At 37.9% G+C, this 18,161-nt stretch overlaps 1 protein-coding gene across 2 annotated transcripts in view; it reads right to left on the bottom strand.

Moving 5' to 3' along the window:
- The window catches only part of FSIP1 (fibrous sheath interacting protein 1), a 164,469-nt gene that overhangs the window by 106,969 nt on the left and 39,339 nt on the right, over positions 1-18,161 (bottom strand). For both annotated transcript variants that reach the window (XM_074327919.1, XM_019725567.2), the window contains exons 7-9: positions 16,044-16,168; positions 14,406-14,516; positions 7,302-7,460 (exon numbers count right to left, since the gene is read on the bottom strand). In XM_074327919.1, coding sequence (XP_074184020.1) covers positions 7,302-7,460; positions 14,406-14,516; positions 16,044-16,168 — 395 coding nt within the window. The remainder of the gene's footprint in view (positions 1-7,301; positions 7,461-14,405; positions 14,517-16,043; positions 16,169-18,161) is intronic.

Genomic DNA, 18,161 nt, shown 5'->3' with positions numbered 1-18,161 from the left:
GTGTGGTTGCCTCCTAACATTGTTGACATTCCAACTTTCATCAGATTGTCGGGGAAAAAGTTAGGAAATTAACTACAGCTCCAATTCTCATGTTCAAAGGGGAAGGGTTTGTTAATCCTTTGCCCAGGCCCTCAATGATTACAACTTTGGATGGCCAATTATTTGACCATGGCTCTAGAGCTCCCTAAGCTCCAATACACTTTTTCTTTCCCCTACCCTCTGTTGCTAGTCCTTAGGTGTCCCAACACCCCTTACTGGATCCTATCTATAAGTAGTTCCTTCATTTAATTATCTTCAAAATCCAAGTTGGGTGTTTTTTCTGTTTCTTTCCCAGAACTCTAACTAGTATACTATATATGAATATGTGTATGTATCAATGTATGTATGCATGTATGTATGTATGTATGCATGTATGTATGTACAAGGTGTGATCAAACAATACAGTAAATGTTTAAGTTTAAAAGAATTTATTACAGTAAAAGACACATTGCCATTAATCCCCCTCAAAATACTCCCTTTTACTTCAAACACATTTATCCCATCGTTCTTGCCATTTTCTGAAGCAGTTCTGGAAGTCCTCTTTTGTGAGTGTCTTTAGTTGTGCTGTCGTGGCTGCCTCCATGTCCTGAGTCACTTTTACTTTGGGGAAGAGCCAGAAGTCACACAGTACCAGATCCAGTGAATAAGTGGATGAGGACACACCATAATGTTTTTATTTGACAGAAATTGCCGTATACCAGAAGTGATGTGTGACATGGAGCATTGTCATGACAGAGGATGATTTATGGCACATTTTAACACACACATTCTCTCAACCATAGCTCACACCCAACTGACTGCACCGAACAAGATGAAACTTGTCACACACTGTCACTAAGGTTAGATGTGCTGCTTCCTGTATTGAAGATCCCTGTCTTTCCGTTGGATGGCACTCAACAGCAACATTCACCATATGTTTTGATCACAACTGAAAGGCTCCATGTCACACATCGCTTCTGGTACAGTAATTTCTGTCAAAAACATTACGGTGTGTCCTCATTCACCTTATTCACCAGAACTGGCACTGTGAGACTTCTGGCTCTTACCCAAAGTCAAAATGACCATGAAACGTTTTGAATCAATTCAGGACATCGAGGCAGCCAGGACAGCACAATTAATGACACTCATGAAAGAGGACTGCCAGAACTGCTTCAGAAAGTGATAAGAAAGATGGGATAAGTGTGTTCGAAGCAAGAGGGGGTATTTTGAGGGGGATTAATGGCAATGTGCCTTTTACTGTAATAATTTTTTTATTTAAACATTCACCGTATTGTTTGATTATATCTCGTATGTATACATGCCTGTACGTATGTATGTGTGTATGCATTTACAGAGAAGTAGACTAGAAGAAAATTTAACTTGATACGAAAAATCTTAATTATTTTATCTCACTTTTATTAAATGTTTTTGTATTTCCTGAATTTTCTATAATAAACATGTATTAATTTCATAAGCAGAAAAAGTCATTTTTTTATTTTTAAGAAAACAAAAAGATGATTATTCTACCAAGGCTATTTTTATTCTGCTGTGACAATGTGACTCTCTATATCCAAGAGGTACTGGCCTGAAGGTTAGATTTTAACTCCAGTTCTACTGGTGTAACAAGCTATGTACTTTTGAGCAAGTCACTTTCTCTTTTGGGGTCTCAATTTCTTCTAATCAAGTTTCCTCAACTCTAATAGCTTATGAGTCTGTAATTCTCTATAGTTAGACCTAAGGATGTAACATCTTTCCTCAGTCATGGTCTCTGATAGCGTAACCATACAGTTCAAATATCTGAAGGATAGCATGTAACGAAAGCAGAGGCTAAGAGGAAGCAAGAAAAGTAGTCATCGATTCTGGCCAAAATTGCCTGGTGACATATTTAAGAACCTCTGTGGTGCCAGGAGAGGTTTTATTGTCACATCAACATCCCAACCAGTACTGTCTGTTTTCACAAGCAACAGCAGATAACCTTGATTCCTATGATAGAAATGTTTGAGCAGACTCTCTGACCATCCACATTGTTTCAGTGTTTCCAAGTCATATAGAAATGTTTTTATTCAGTAAAAGTGAAGTTCAGTTCAGTAAAAGCTCTCATGATATGCAGAGAATATCTAAGGAGCCACAAAAAGAGAACTGTGCCTGAGGTCAATAAATATTTGTTGATTTGACTAATTGATTGCCAAGGGATTCTAAGTTCATCCTTAGAAAAATATCTGTAGTGTTGACTGAGCCAACAGGGGTCTTTGAAGTAAACTCATTCCCAAAAGCCAAATACAGAGGAAATTACTCACATATATTCATAAGTTATTTGATATGCAAATAAGACATGAGTTAAGGGCAAGAAAAACACAAACCTGCCTAAATAAAGCCAGCTTGCCCTGTGTTTTCAAGCTAATGCTATACTTTTCCAAAGGCTACTGCTATTTCCTATCATCAGATGGATCATTTGGTTGGCAGTACTAAAAATAGGGAAAAAAAATCTTTCAGCCAGATTGTTTTTATCATCTTGGCATATTGCCATGAAATGAAAGAAACCGTGACTACACGGGAGGCTTAACATAGGGAGGGGAAAAAGAAGTATAAATATAAACTCCAACGTAATCTGTAAAACACAAGTGGCAAAAATTCCCCAGATTTAATTGGGAATGATTGATAGGTTAACATAAGAAGCAAGAACCTCTGAAGTAACTTCTTGTTTATTACTCAGTCCAGATTTCCATGCTATTACGAGTGGCATGCTTCTGTAATTTTTGGAAATGAACAGATGGTCAATAAGATTTCTGTGTTTGTGACTAGCATACATAAAAAATCCTAGATTCCTGCCTTCGACCTGTATATTAAGTAATTTGAAGTCAACTGGACGGCATGGCCATTGTTGGAATTCTGCAAATCCCTGAACTCAACAATAAAACATCTTTCTAGATTACATGTCAAACAATGTTTTATATTTCCTCAGTTTTAGCTAATGTTGAAACAGGAAAAGGCAAAAAAACAAGTAATTGTTGCTGTCAGCAATAGTATATATGCTCTTGGCAAAAAAAGAGATAACTACAACTACAATTTCCTCAATCAAAGTTTGTTGATATTTTTTGTTAGTCTTACCAAATTGTGCACAACTGAATCAGTATTTTAAGAGCAAGAAAAATAAATCAAATTAAGGAGGACCTTTATATTCAATAAAATGACTTGCTTTGAAAACAAAGAAATACCTCTTGTCGATGAGAGCCATTTCTGAAGACCCTCTCCCAATGAGAAAAAAAGAAAAAAAAAATCTAACCATGAACTGAAATTCTAGGTTTAGTAAGACTGATTGCATGAGAGATGAATAAATTACACTTTTTGCAAAGCCAAACTGAACAGAATTTATTATTGAATCCAGTTGGTAAGGATTTAAGAAACTGAATGCTTACATAATTCCTATATCTTAGATATTTCTGGAGAAAGCTGGAATTTAATACAGCTACAAATAAGAACTATAGTACTAAATTATGGAACCTTACTCAATTTTATGGTGGGATTTACAATACGTGGAAAGAACTAACTGATTTGTTGGAGGGTTAGGAGATGGGTACAGAAAGGTATGCACAGTTAAACCACAGATCTTAAGAAAAAAAATGCTTCAATTAGTTCTCTTTGCTAAGATGAAATGAAAATAAAAAGCAGATGTAAAAACTACAACCACATGATATTACTCACGTGACAGCAATAGCAGTAACATGCCATTCTTTCTTCTGAATGTGACCACATGCTTTATTTTATACTAAGGAAATCAGATACGTAAAACCAAATCTGCTTTTAAAACATTGCCATAAAGTTAAGAGCCAGGGCAGGGTGTCTATATGAGAACATCATAATCAGCGAGCTCATAAGGAAAAGGAGGTTTCTTCTCTGCCTCTTTCACAACCAACACTTACTTAATCTCTGAGTCATGTTTCTGGAGTCCCACCAATTATTCTGACTCAGGTACGTTTAGCATCCTGGGCTTATGTGCCTACCAATTTAGCACCTTCTAGTTGCCATAGATGGGTTAGTCAGAAAGTCTGCTTGTTTCAACTTGTTTGGGAAACTGTTTTCTTGACCCAAAATTTCAAAATCTCCAAAGGAATTTTTTAAACAGCATGCCTTCATCAAAAAATCTTTTTTTTTTTCTCTGTGCTCCTCAAGCATACACCTTCTCTACTTCTCGTAAGATCCGTTCCCATATTGTGGTACTTTTTGCTCCATTGCATGGTGACTCCACAAGTTGCTCTGTGTTTACATCCTACCTTGCACAGGACCCTACAAGCTGCTGAAAGGTCAGAAATGGAGCCACATGCGAATCTGGATGCTCCACATCTCCTATAAATAAGCAGGCATCCGGCCACGTGTTGATGGCCTGTGCAGGGACTAGACAAGTAACATAAATGCATGTGGCAGGCTTCGAGGCGGGCAGTACAGTAGGAAGTGTGGCTACTGTAGCGAACTGGAGAGTTTGTGCTCCATATAGAGCAGCAGGTGCTACTCAGCTCAGTCCTGTAGTTGGGCCAACCAAGGATTCAGGCCTAATGTTGCCAGATTTTCTCATTTTTCAAGAGAAACAAACATGTGGATTTTTATATCAGTTCACCCAATTTTTAAAAGTTGGCTATAAAAAGAAAAGAGTGTGAACCTTATGTGGGCTAAAGGAAACCCAGCAGTGAGCCCAATTTGCCTTGCAGGCCACCAGTTTGGCACCTCCTGCTGTCTAATGGCAGTTTTCCCTTGGGCCTCTGACCCCTTCTGCCTCATTCACTGCCTCTCCCTCCTCTTGTCCCTTCCTTGTGGAAATGTACTTTCTTGATATTCCTTCTAGAAGTGCTTTCTCTCTGTTCTCTGAATCACCACAGCACTTTGCTTATAGCCCTTCTATTGCGCTGCCTTGTACCGCTGTTACCTACTCATATGTATGATCTGTGCCTCCCATAAGGAAATAAATTCCTTAAGTCACTTGTTATTGTTATTATTATATCAATGGTTGAATTCTGTGTCAGACACTGTGCATAGCACTTCACATATATTAACTCATCTACCCTTTCAAAGAACCCTAAAGAATACTATTATGACTACTATTTTATAGATGGGGAAACCGGGGTTTGGTGGGTTTCTAATTAATGCCCAAGTCCTCAGAACTTGAAGCAAGGCCTTTAGACGCCACAGTTCTGTGTTTGCCTGACTTATCTTTAAGTGCCCTATAATTCCTCGTACACAGTGAGCACCTGATTAATAGCTGTTGAACTGACTGTCAAAAAACAGACATTTATATTCCACTTAACAGCTGTTTTTCTTAAGGAGCATGGAGACAAATTACTGATGAGTTAATGGTTTGCAGAAGGGTTAAAAATCAAAATAACATCAATATTCACTATGAATACTTGAGGTTGAGCAATAGATTGGACCCCATTCATCAGCTGAATAGATACACTAGGCTTATCCGTGATACTTTTCAGTGTATTTATTCAAAAAGAATTCCAATCCAAAAATAATATCTGTAAAATAATTTGCCATGTTAGCATTTCTGGCTTGAAAATTCAATGTGCAATGCTGGTTTTAGTTAGAAATGAGGAATGCCAAGAGGAAATTGAACAAAAGCTCAAAAGATATTTTTGCACACAAGAAGCATTAATTATTTCTTTTCAAGAAACTATAATACTATAGTTCTGTTTCTGCATCCACTAGGAGTCCCAAAATGCAGTTTTCTCTTTTTTCTCTAAATATATGTTGTCTCACATAAAAATATATAATCTCAGTATGTAACAACTAAGTAATGTACTGGTTTTCCCTTTTATTATCTTTTAAATATTTTATCAGAACCACAAATGTGAACTCTGAAAATGTGACTTACATGATGATAACAGAATGTGACCATAGTCATGCCTTATTTGAAGTCCTAATAGCTAAACAAATCTCTAAATTCTCAGTCTTGCTTTCAAGAATAACATTTGACAGCCATGAAAAAAGACATTTTCTATCTTTAGGACCATTATTCAGCTTTGAGATATCAGCTATCCTTGAAATCTAACAACAACAACAAATCAGCTGTAACATGAAAACAACAAAGAACATCTCTGAACAATGTGATTCCCTCATCTTGGCTTCCTCCTTTTGAGAGATGGCACCCAGTAACAAATAAACTAGCAATGTAATTAGGGTCAAAGTCCCGGGGTATGTTTGGGTGGAGACAGAGATTCCAGTTCTCTGTTTTCCAAGAACTCCAATCCCAATCTAGAAATTAGTGGTTTCCACTACCATCACTATTGCTGTGTAAAGAGCTCAGAAGCAGCTGTGCCTGATCCTTAAAAGCATAACCTAAGGAAGCTGAGTTGGCTCCATAAAGGTTTGCCAGTGACCAAACTTTCTTTGGAACATTTTAGCACCACTCTTTTCCCCTGAGGTTGTCTCAACTCGCCCAAAGCCAAATCTTTAACCCTCGATTGATAGCTTGGAGAGAAGAGTCAATATAACGCAGAATTATTACCTATAGACTACTGATATATAAATTTGTTTAAGGGCCAAGAAAATCATATGCATGTAAGAAAATGACTTGGGGGAGTGTTTACAAAACCGGCAGAGGGTTAATAGAATAACATATGACCTGCCATTTTCTCTTCAGGTGAAAACTACCACCAACCCCAAACCAGATCCCATGAAGTACTGAAATATAGGGGGGGAGAAAAAAATTTTGCTTTCCCAAAGCTGCTATTATTCTTGTTTTTCTACACCTTCTACTAGCTTTGTAAAAGAGTATTTGAAGGAACTATCGAGAGAGGAAACACATTCATTTCAAAACCCTCACAGTAGAGAAGGCATCAACTGACTGAGTTTCACTGCGTAATGTTATATTAAAAGAGCTAGAAGAATGTGGCAGAATAAGGGACAAATCGCTTCCACTGCTAATACCCAGAACTAGAGGAATAAAGAGAAATAAGGTTCTTAAAGGACTAATGAGTGCTATATCAGTTTTCTTCCCTCTTCTCTCTCCTGATCATGATCAAGAATTAGCTTAAATCATAACGAAAGAACAGTAGAAATATTTCCTCAGTGACCCCATCCCAGCAAATTGCCTACTGAAATAAAAATGAATAGAAGTGGCAGTCACCAAAGGGAAATACACACTGTTATGGAAATTACTGGCACTGTAGTTGTAGTCATGGGAAAAGCAACTGGGAAGGAACCTCTTTAGTTATTGAGCAGATTGTCAAATACGAACTAGCTTTAGCACACATAAACCTGCAGTCTGTGTGCTCTTGAGTTAAATATACCTGATTGTTCTGACTTTCAAGTCCTGAAGAAAAGCTGGACGATGCTGGGAAGGCTGCAGAGAGCGCTTGGAGTTTTGTATCAATTTCCGCAAGCTGCTGATGCTGAGTGCCTGTGAGCGTGTATCCTTCTTCTGGAACCAGCCAGCCAGACTGATCGCCCTAGTTGGAAACAAGGGTAATCAGGTCATTCCCACCTACATTTTCCCAAAATATACCTTTCAGACTGCTGCATCAATGCTCAGGGCTTCACACAAACAAGTAAACACAACAATATAAAACAAAAACACAGAATTAACAGTGGGACAGTGAAAGAAAAAAATTAAATGGTTTATAGTCTCATTATCTGCCAACTCTGTATAAAGTATTTTCTTACGTGTTATGGGGTTTTTCCCCCTGTGGAATAAACCTTAGTGTCAAGAGTCTGGTTGTCGTAACATTCTCATTTCTCCACTTTGAAAAAGTGGTTGTGATGTGTTGAACAGGGAGAAATCATGGTTACCCTATAATGGACATGGTATTTTCAAAATACCTGAAAAGTAACATAGGATCTATATAAACTCAGTTGTTTGGATTTTGAGATTCGTCATCTAACTCTTCATTCAACTAACACTAGTTTCATAATAGGTTAAAACTCATTCATAACATTCATTCAAAAATCTCATACTGAGTGTCTACTGTGTTGTAGGCATTACACTGGGCACTCGTGATTCAATATGAATCTCACAAGTTTCTGCCCTCAAGCAATCCTCAGTCTCCTGGCAGCAATGATTTTAACGAGGTATGAAGTGTGCTAGTAAGCTCAAGGCCCCACGGGAACCAAGAAGTGTCATCTAACCTCTCTGTTAGTTGGACAGGAGGGGACAGTGGTTGGAGATGGCTTCCTGGAAGAAGTAATCAATCCTAATCACACCGTAACCAAAGAAACAACATGACTGACTATGCACTTAAAACCTGGAGCTGGTGAAGGCAAAACTGGAGGCAGAAAACAGTTAAGAAGCAAAAGTCATAATCTAGAACAAAAGTGATGGGCGCATGAACTAAGGAATGTTTCCTGGGACGGCAGAACATACGACAGATTCCAGAGACACTTAGGAAGTAAAATTTACAGAATTTGGAGATAATTTAGTAGAAGAATAAAGGAGGAGGAAGGATAAAAACCAAATTCCTGATTCTGTCAACTAGAGGGATGGTGGTCATATTAACCAAACTAGGGAACACAGGACACATAGTAATAGGTTTGAGAAGGAAAAAGGTGATGAATTCTGTTTGGGACCTTGTGATCTTCACAGATGTCCTTAGAATATCCACAGATCATGTTAGGTAGTTAAACATATTTGTCTGACGTTCAAGATAGAGATGTGGGTTGAAAATAAGTGTTTTGGGTTCACCCATCTATCTATCTATAGTGGTTAAAACTCTTGGACCATGGGAATGGGTGAGGGAAGCATGTAGTACAAGGACAGAAGAAGCACTGAAGAACACTTTTAGAGTAAAGGAGCAGGTGGAGGGCAAGGAAACTTAAGAATTTTATACTCTTTAGTTTTGTGACTCAAATACCAGGAATCAATCCGTAGGTGATAACCAGAAGAAATACAGGCAAAAACTTATACAGAAAGATGCCTATCTGTCTCCTTCTGCCCTCTGTCTGCAATCTCCCTTTCTGCTTCAGTGAAATCAAACACTGCATGAGTCCTGATAGGGGACAGGTCCCCATCAGACACTCCTCCTTACCCACTGGCATCAAGAAGACAAGCAAATGACCTCGATTCAGCCAATCAGAAGTGAACACGCTGGACCTTGACTCATGAGAGAGAGAGATGCAAAGATGCAGGGAAAGTGGGGAAGTGATTCAAGCAGTAGCAGTGAGTATCCAGTGTGGGTAGCAGGGAAGGTGACAGCAGTGATGGCCTAGCGGGATTGTCTGGAGACTGTGGTGCAGCTCCTAAGCAGCCTCTTTCTGAGAAGATTTTATGGCCAAGTTTCTGGCTACCTTGGTATCTCCTGGTTTACAAACCCGGTTCTCCAAACCTCCCACTGAGTCTGTGAACTACCCAAGTCTCTCAATAAATTCATTTTCTATTTTTGTAACCTAAGTCCATCTCTGTTTCTCGCAACCCAGGACACAGACTGATATGCTTTTTGCCATGTTATTTATAATAAAGAATAAAGGCAAAAAGCCCAAATGTCTAAAAATAGAGGACAAGTGAATAGATTGTAGTATATTCATACAAGGATATGATACAAATAAACATTTTAAATATATTTGCAAGTTGGCACATGATAGTCATACATAATTGTTTTTAAAATAGTATTACCTAATTACTCACAAATAAGAAACTCTGGTTAATTTTCCCTAAATAAAAGTGGTATAAATACTGTGTGACTTAAATGCGAAATAATAAAGAATCTCAAAAAAGTAAAACTACGGAATCACAATGACTAATTGGTTAATAAATTTTAAATCCTTGTCTGATTGGAATTCTTTTTTAATGACATTGGAGGGAAAAACAACAGGTCAGATTAAATTCAACAGAAATGTAAATGCTTCACGTGCTAAGCCGCTACAGAAGGAAATGAAGTGTTATATGGACTAGATGGCATCATGTTTTTCTGTCTAGCACATTCTAGATATGTTTGCTACTTGTGGGAAATTTCAAGCTTTTAGGAGCCTTGCCTCCCAGAGACGGAACCTGGAAAATGCTCTTCACCACCCTTTTTTACAGCGAGGGCCCACACTAGCAACTGAGAGTCCAGTCAGACGTGCCCATTCGATACTGATTTAGATGTGAGTAAGTGGAGATCTGATGCGAACCCCACATTGCTGGGGAGGGTGGCAGCAGAGGCATCTGCCTTTCGGGAGTGCCACTAGTTGCAAGTGTGAGTTCCCGACACAGGAGGAAATCTTTAAAAAATCCTAAGCATCCTAGAAGAGACTCAAGAGAACATTACATCCACACAATTAAACGTGCCACTATAAAGAACGACCCGAAGCAAGAGTTCTGGGGGATGAAAACATGATTTTAGGCATCCTCTAAGTTGCACAGGCATTTGTCAGGATGAAGTGGTAGAGCACTCTACACAAAAAAGGGTACACAGAAGTTTGAAAGAATACCGCAAATTTGAGGAACGGCTAGACGGTGGCACGGTTTGAGAAAACAGTGGCAGGCCCTATCCTCCGAGTATTCCTAAATTTTCCTGCCGCACTTCATATCTTCCTCCTCTGATACTCTGTTCCAACATGAGCCACTGTCTACATGGCTACGAGTTAATGTCTATCTCCCATGCTGGATAATAAGAAAGGACCCTCTTTCTCCTCGGAGGACTTGCAGAAAAAAAACTCTCAGCAAACACTAGTTTAAAAAACAACAATAACTATAAAACAACAACAATCTCAAAAGAGGGCTGAATAACTACATAGCAGAATATATATGATTGAAAGCCAAGTTGGAAAACTGTTCAATGAGCTCAAATGAGCAAAATGACAGAAAAGATGCAAATTATGAGAAAAATATTATAAAACCCTGAGGAGAGATCCAGGAAGTTTTATACCCATCTGTGGCAGACACGTGTACATTGACTGACTAACCTAATCCCCTTTTCCAATTTCCTTCTTCCTTGCCTTCCTCCGCTACAAAAACAAGGAAGTGAAATACCAGACTCCTCAATCCCACTTTCAGCAACATATGAAGCGAATGGCGATGTGACCCAACTCGGCCAGGGACATGCAGGTGGACGTCCTGGGCATACCATACTGTCCCAAATGAAAAGGCAAAGCCTCAGAGGAGTTTCTCTTTGTCCCTGACCATTCCCCCCTTCTTTCTGCCTGGAAAATGCACACCTTTACCTCAGATACCCCAGCACTCTTGCAAACCTAAAAACAAAACCACACTAAGAACGTGGAGCCAAAAGACAGAAAGACACTGGCTGCTCACACCTGAATTTCTTGTTACTGAGGAAAAACAAATTCCTAACTTGTTTACGCCACTGTTTATAAAGTTTTCTGTTACTTGCAGCCAATCACATTCCCAGCTGATATTCCATTGTATAGATAAGCCCAAAAGGAGAGAAAAGAGATGATGGAAGGTAAGAAATAACAGAAGATAATGTTCTGAACTGAAGAAAATCTTGAACTTTCAGATAAAAAGGGCCTACAAGGTACCATGCAGGATCAAAAATGTTTTTAAAGACACATATAAGTATGTTCTGATAAAATTTGGGAACTCAAAAATAAGGAGAAAATCCTACATGCTTCCAGAAAAAAAAGAATTTTGCATCTAGAATTTACTTACCACCATTTGAAGCTAACTTTTGAGACTATCATTCAAATGGGGGAAAAATAAATAAGTTTTTGGATATGCAAACACTCAAAAATTATTTCTTAGGAGAAATTTTCAAAAAAATACTCAAAGGAATAATTCAAAACTAAACAATGAATTAAACCTACATACATAGTTAATGATGTGGCTAAAAATTTGGCTACTCTTAAGAAACATTCCTAAAATACAAGGTGCATACTGTTTTTCAAGGCAAAAACTTATAATATTCTGGAACTAAAATTCCATGTAATTTCAATACATTCTGGAAGAGAGGAAATGGGAGAAAAGGGAAATAAAAGTATACCAAGGATTCTGTCTTAGTAAGATACAAGATTTTAGAGGCTAATTAATTATTGATGTTGAAAACAAAATATACATTTTAATGTCTTTTAAGAACTTACGAGTTAACAGCACCAAATCAAAGATACTGAGTTTTCAGAGAATCGGGGGTAAAGTTACAAAAACAAAAATATACATATAATAAATGACATATACAATAGGATGTCAGGAAAAGGTCCAAAAATTATTAGTGATCATAAAAATATAAATAAATTAAATATCTTCATTAAAAGATAAAGAATAAGGAAATAATAATGAAAAGTAAAGATACAAAAGCAACAACAAAAATCCAACTATATGGTATTTGTAAAAGATCTACCTAAAACTAAATGATAGTGAAGAGTTTAAAAGAAAGAGATAAGATATAAGTACTAACAAAAATAACATGTGGAAGACAATATTGATAACAAGAAAGCATTGTTAAGGCATTCCTAGAATGTATAAGGAAGAGCTATCATGCCACAGTTTGGTACCCAGAGGATCGGTGGGCAGCAGCTTGCCCAACTTAGTAATTAACAACAAAACCAGATATGAGATGCAGGTCACTTAATTCTTACTGTTACCTTAGCTTTCATTAGTAAAATAAACAAATTATCCCGGATGCTAAAGCTGAAATATCTCAGAATTATGTGGGCTCCTGCTTCGCAGAACACACCAGATGCTCAGAGGCCCGGCTGTCCTCTGGACCTCCGTGAGCAGTCTCACCAGCCCCAGGTACAGCGATACCCTCGTCCATTCTTAGACACAGCCCGCACTCAGCCTTCACCTTCTCAGCAAAGGTTATTGAGAGGTTGCAGTCTGTGATGTTCTATAGACTTGCTTTGGTTTGGGGTAAGGGAGAAGGGTAGAGCTTTTGTTTACCCACACAGAACTTTGTTTCATGGAATTAGTTGCCAACATTTATTTTTTTATCAGTTTCAGGTGTACAAAACAATGTAACAGTTAGACATTTATACCCCTCACAAAGGATAATCCCCTCCCCCAATCTACTACTACTCTGACATCATATATACCTGTTACGATTCCATTGACTCTATTCCCTATGCTGTACTCCACATCCTGAGACTATATGTATATTAAATTATAGTTGACATTCAGTATCATTCAGTTTCAGCTTCAGGTATACACTGCAGTGGCTGTCAACATTTAAAAAGAGGAAGATTGCCCATAAAAATCTGAATTTCTAGCATCTCTTGATAAATTGGAGGATCCAGGCAGCCCTGAATGGCGTTTCCACACAGCAGCCAAGAGCTGATGCTGAGTCTTGGCTCCTGTGGACGGGCAGGCCTTCCCCCACTGGCCACAGATATCGCTGCACATGTACTGCTTCTGTCTGTCCCTAGAGCAAAACGTTCCCTCTGAACATATAAGTCTCCAGCTGGGTTCTCTAGATGCAGAACCTAAAACAGGGATTCTTGGTCAAGTGACTTATTGGGGGTAAGGGAGTGCTTTCAGGAAAAGGGGTACGAGAAGCAGGCTAGGCCAAGGAAAGAAAGCCAGCAAGGATGTGGTCTCAGCTGCAGACCAGCTGACCCCTGGAGAAGCTCTGGAGGACACAGTGCCCCACAGAACTGATCCCATCCTGAGTGAGAGGGCAGGGATGGGTAGGGTACACTGTCCTGGGCTGTTCAGCTCCCATGTAGCCCAGGGCTATTCTCCAGGACAGGAGGCAGCTGTGCACCCTTGGCCCAGGGCGGGGGGTGGATACACAGAAAGGTACTGGGTAAAAGGGATCTGGGCAAGGTGTCAGCTGCACTCCTATATCATGTCTCTATTAAACACGGGGTAGCAGAAACTAGATGATAGGGTCAGGGCTTCAAGGAACACACAGAAGAACATATTTCTTCGTAGAAGTAAAAAAATACTGCTACAAGTTTAGTATACAAACAAGTGCAAAGCCTGAGCCACTGCACTCATGTGGTCTGCTCGGGCCCTGTAAATACCCGAATTTACACCCTGGATTCCATGCTGTTCCCCGGCTTAGATTCAGTCTGTGCTTCCCCTGGACTCCGCAGGGAACTGAATGCTCAGGGTTAACTGGGCAAGGGCAGGACAGTGCTGTTTAGGATGACTGAAATCTACACTGAACATCAGACAGCCAGTTTAGGGATAAGAGGAAACATCCAAAACAAAAAGATACAAGAAACATTACATGTCATCAGTGACGAAGCCTATTATTACATCACAGGCAGAGGGTGTTATTGTGATAACCGATGTGTAGTCAACTCATAATGACAAAATAATCCTCTGAGAGTCAATAATGAAATGGCCAATAATAAATTTGAAAATTTCAATAAAAATAAATGTGCAAAGCAGGATTTTTGAAAGTCAGAGAATACTGTCTCATAATTTGAAAAATCATTGTAATTTTATGCTAACAGGTCAGTAACATAATAAAAAAGGAAAAATTAAGAAGTGTTGAAGTAATTGAATATCAGAGGTTACATACCTCAGAACTGGACAGCCCCGAATCTCTGTCATCTAGGTCCTTCAAAAGTTCAATCAGCCTTTTCTTCTCTCTGTCAATCATAACCACTGGTTTTCCTGAATTCTTGGCCAACTACAGAATGTATTAATGAAAAATAGTAAGTGTTCAAAGCAATTCATAGTTCAGGAAAATAAAAATGAAACCTAAGGCTTCTACAGTACAGATACACTATGGTAAAATTTGTGAGATTAGGCATTTTTCATTTGCTAGGTAATTTTACTTTATGTAAAATTTTTGGTATAGGTCCATTCTCCAAGCAAAGGTATTCCCACTATAAGGAGGCCTTCATGTCAACCATTTCAACAAACATTTTATTTTAAAAATAAAATAAAACACAAGCAGTTCACAAACCTCTCTTTATATTATATCAATGCAAAAACTTATTTGCTAGGGCATTTGGAAGGAACCTTCTTGTCACTTCGTATGAGGCATATATCCACTAAATGAAACTGCTTTTAATTTTTAAGAATATCATGACAGGGGGTTTAAATAAAGATTCAGTTACTATTGTTAAAAGGGGGAAAGCGAAATCTATAGTGCAGCTGCTGTGTCGGCAAAAACTTGGGATGGGGGAAACCATCACTGCTCATGGAACATTAAACAACAAATCAACATACAATGGACCAGCACAAAGGGACAGATGTAGTTGGAGGAGGTTTCCTTCAGGTCATAGGAACATGGAGCACAGAAAAATTAGGAGTCCCAGAGCTCAGTCCTGGCAGTGGCAAGCTGACCCATGAATGTAGCCGGCATGGAAACGACATGCCAACTGTGGAAAAGGGATCAGGCTTGAACTGTGAAAAACTTATTTAACTCTCCCCTCTTGTTAAGACTTCACACATGCCAATGCAGTTTTCTATTGCTAACTGGCTCAGTGGTTTGCCATGAGCCTTCTGACCACCACACTTATATTGCTTGCTGTAAATTAATTAATTAGCATTCTGATCCAATACAGGAGCCCCTGTGCCCTTGGTTAGTTAGTCTGAGTCTGCCTTGAGAACAAACCCAATCAGGTTGGGCCTGTGAGACCAAGGTCAGGCCTTTGAAGCAGGGAGCTAATCAAGGCAAGTGACAAGTGAAGGGCTGCCAGGAGGCTCGGCGGGGCAGAGCAGGGTCGGGGGCAACAGTTGGCCTCTCCAGCTCTGCCAGGAGCATCCTGCATTCAAATTCCTAGATGCGCCAGCTATAACATCAGCCTCATTGCTTGAAAAAAAACAGTTTTACTAACACGCAATTTAAAATCTGGAAAACATGTTCCAAAGCTCTTATCTAAATAAATGTTTTTCAAATTGCAGGAATCAGAGTCATTTCTGGGTAGTGAAATAAGCTTATTGAGCTGCAGCTAGCATTTTTAAAAGGGATAGGGTAGGATAGGATAGGATAGGATAGGATAGGATAGGATAGGATAGGATAGGACAAGATTGAATAGAAAATAGTGAAGTACTGGTTCATAAAACTTTCATTTCAGTTATATATGTTGTTTACATTTCATATACATGTATTATGGTTAAAAAAATTTAAAGACACCAAACACAACTACTTCCACTTTCGCAACTCATTTAGTCTCACATTCTGACTTCTAAATTTCTAAATACATACCTCAATGTTTCTCTTAATAAAATCCTGGCTGTGTTTATCCCTGAGCTCAATCTTTTCTGTATTTGAGAAAGGTTTCTTTTCTGCTTTGATCAATGACTCATTTCTTTCCACATCATAGGTAAAATCTAATATTAGAAAAATTCAAAATTTTTTCATAATTATAACTGTCCATTATGCTAAAATTTTACCTGATATGTATTAAAATATATAAGAAATAAAACACACATAGAAGAACTTCTAAGTTCCAGATCCAGAAACTAATGTATGGAGAGATTTATTCTTAAAAAGATAAGTGTGCTACATAATTTGCAATGAAGTTCTCATAAAACTTTTGTTATTCATTATCATGTATCAAACTTCTTGCTGTTGATTCCTTTGGAATCATGGGAAATATGAAAAGAACTGCAAGTAATATATGTGAAGGAGAAATCTCTGACGTTATGGTAATTTAAAAATATATTTTATTGTAGTCTTTATATAAAACAAAACTTTCCCTAAAGACTAGAGTCATTTCCTGCTCTTCTATTAATTTGCCATCACCCTCTCTGAACAATAAACTCTTTGTTCAAACCTGTCTTTGGTGGGCATAAGTGTCTTTGATGTTCTACATCCCATTTACACAAACCCCTAGAGCCCTTCCTAGTTTGTCAGTTTTTTCAACTTTGAAAGGAGGCTTAAGTCAACCCAAGTGCTCAAAACAAGGATAGAAAAATACTTGTGGACTCTTATTCTCTTTATTAAATATTTTGTTTTCACTGTAGTCATGCTTAAAGCATTTAAAACAAGATCATGTGAATCCCTCATTAAAGCTCTAAAAATATGCATAAAGAAGGAAGGAGAACTGACTCTGGGTGATGAACACACAATGGGATTTATAGATGATGTAATACAGAATTGTACACCTGAAATCTATGTAATTTTACTAACAATTGTCATCCCAATAAATTTAATAAAATAAAATTTAAAAAAAAAAAAAAGAAGAAGAGTCTTCTAAAATCACAAATGGAATCAATCTTACAAAACAGGATAAATCACATTAAAGTACAAAAGGAAAAAAATCACAAGCCAGTAGCTTAATCTAGACAAGGTTTACTTAAAAGTTACCTTTGTTTTATAAGAGAGGTTACCTCGATGAAAAGGATTAAGGGAGCTGGTCAACTGGTGTATTTATAGCTAATTATCCAAGATTCAGTACAAATCTAATAATTACAGGATAAATTTTGAACAATAGCTGGGAAGAACCAGGAAAAGAGTAAGCTCTCTGGATTTAAATTCTTTTCAAACAAAAATAAAAATGAGTAAAAAAAGTTTTACTCAAATTTAAGTTATAAGTTTCTATACAAATAAATTGGTGCTTCATAACTGGGGTTTTATTTTCTAATCAATAACATAATTTTTTTAATCAACTACCAACAAAGTATAAGTTACTTTTTTGGTGAGTGGCCTCCTTAGATATAAAATATATTACTTTTTCCTAGAATTCAAGTTGTACATAGTCTTTTAAGTTGAAATATGAGGTGTATTCATTCAGTTGAAGTTTCATATACTCTTAAATACAACATTCAAATAACTCAAATTAAATGTATCCATGTCTACATTTGTAAGAGCTTCTTTAAAATATGCTTTTAATAAATTGTAGGAGAAACACTGGATTGTATGGTCAGAATTTCTTCACTAGAAATGTCCTCTTTTCCTCTCCATCCTGGGGGTGATCCATGGCAGAAGCTGCCATGTTCCTTTAGTGATCCCAACTCTTGCTGGGTTGGACCAGTTAGTTAGACCAGGGGTAGGCACCTAACCCAAGCTGGATTAGTTGGTCTCCTCTCTAAGATTTTGGAAGAGTCTCCTTCTCAGTGACTACCCACAAAATATGCTCTTGGGAATAAAGGAAGCTGTCTACCACCAGGATTCTTTTCATAATTTTTCTTTTTTCCTTAAGCTACATTTCCATTACTTGCAGCTATCTTTTCTTTAACTCTCTATTATATAAAATTTCAAACATCCCTAAGTATAAAGAATGGTATCATGAATCCTCAACAACTAACTTCAACAATAATTAACTCATGACCAATCTTATTTCATCTAGAACCTCACCAGTTCCACCCACCTCTGGATTAA

The sequence above is a fragment of the Rhinolophus sinicus genome, linkage group LG03 (assembly GCF_036562045.2).
Source record: "Rhinolophus sinicus isolate RSC01 linkage group LG03, ASM3656204v1, whole genome shotgun sequence".
In the NCBI taxonomy this organism is placed as follows: domain Eukaryota; kingdom Metazoa; phylum Chordata; class Mammalia; order Chiroptera; family Rhinolophidae; genus Rhinolophus; species Rhinolophus sinicus.
This window is presented reverse-complemented; position numbering and strand designations above follow the sequence as displayed.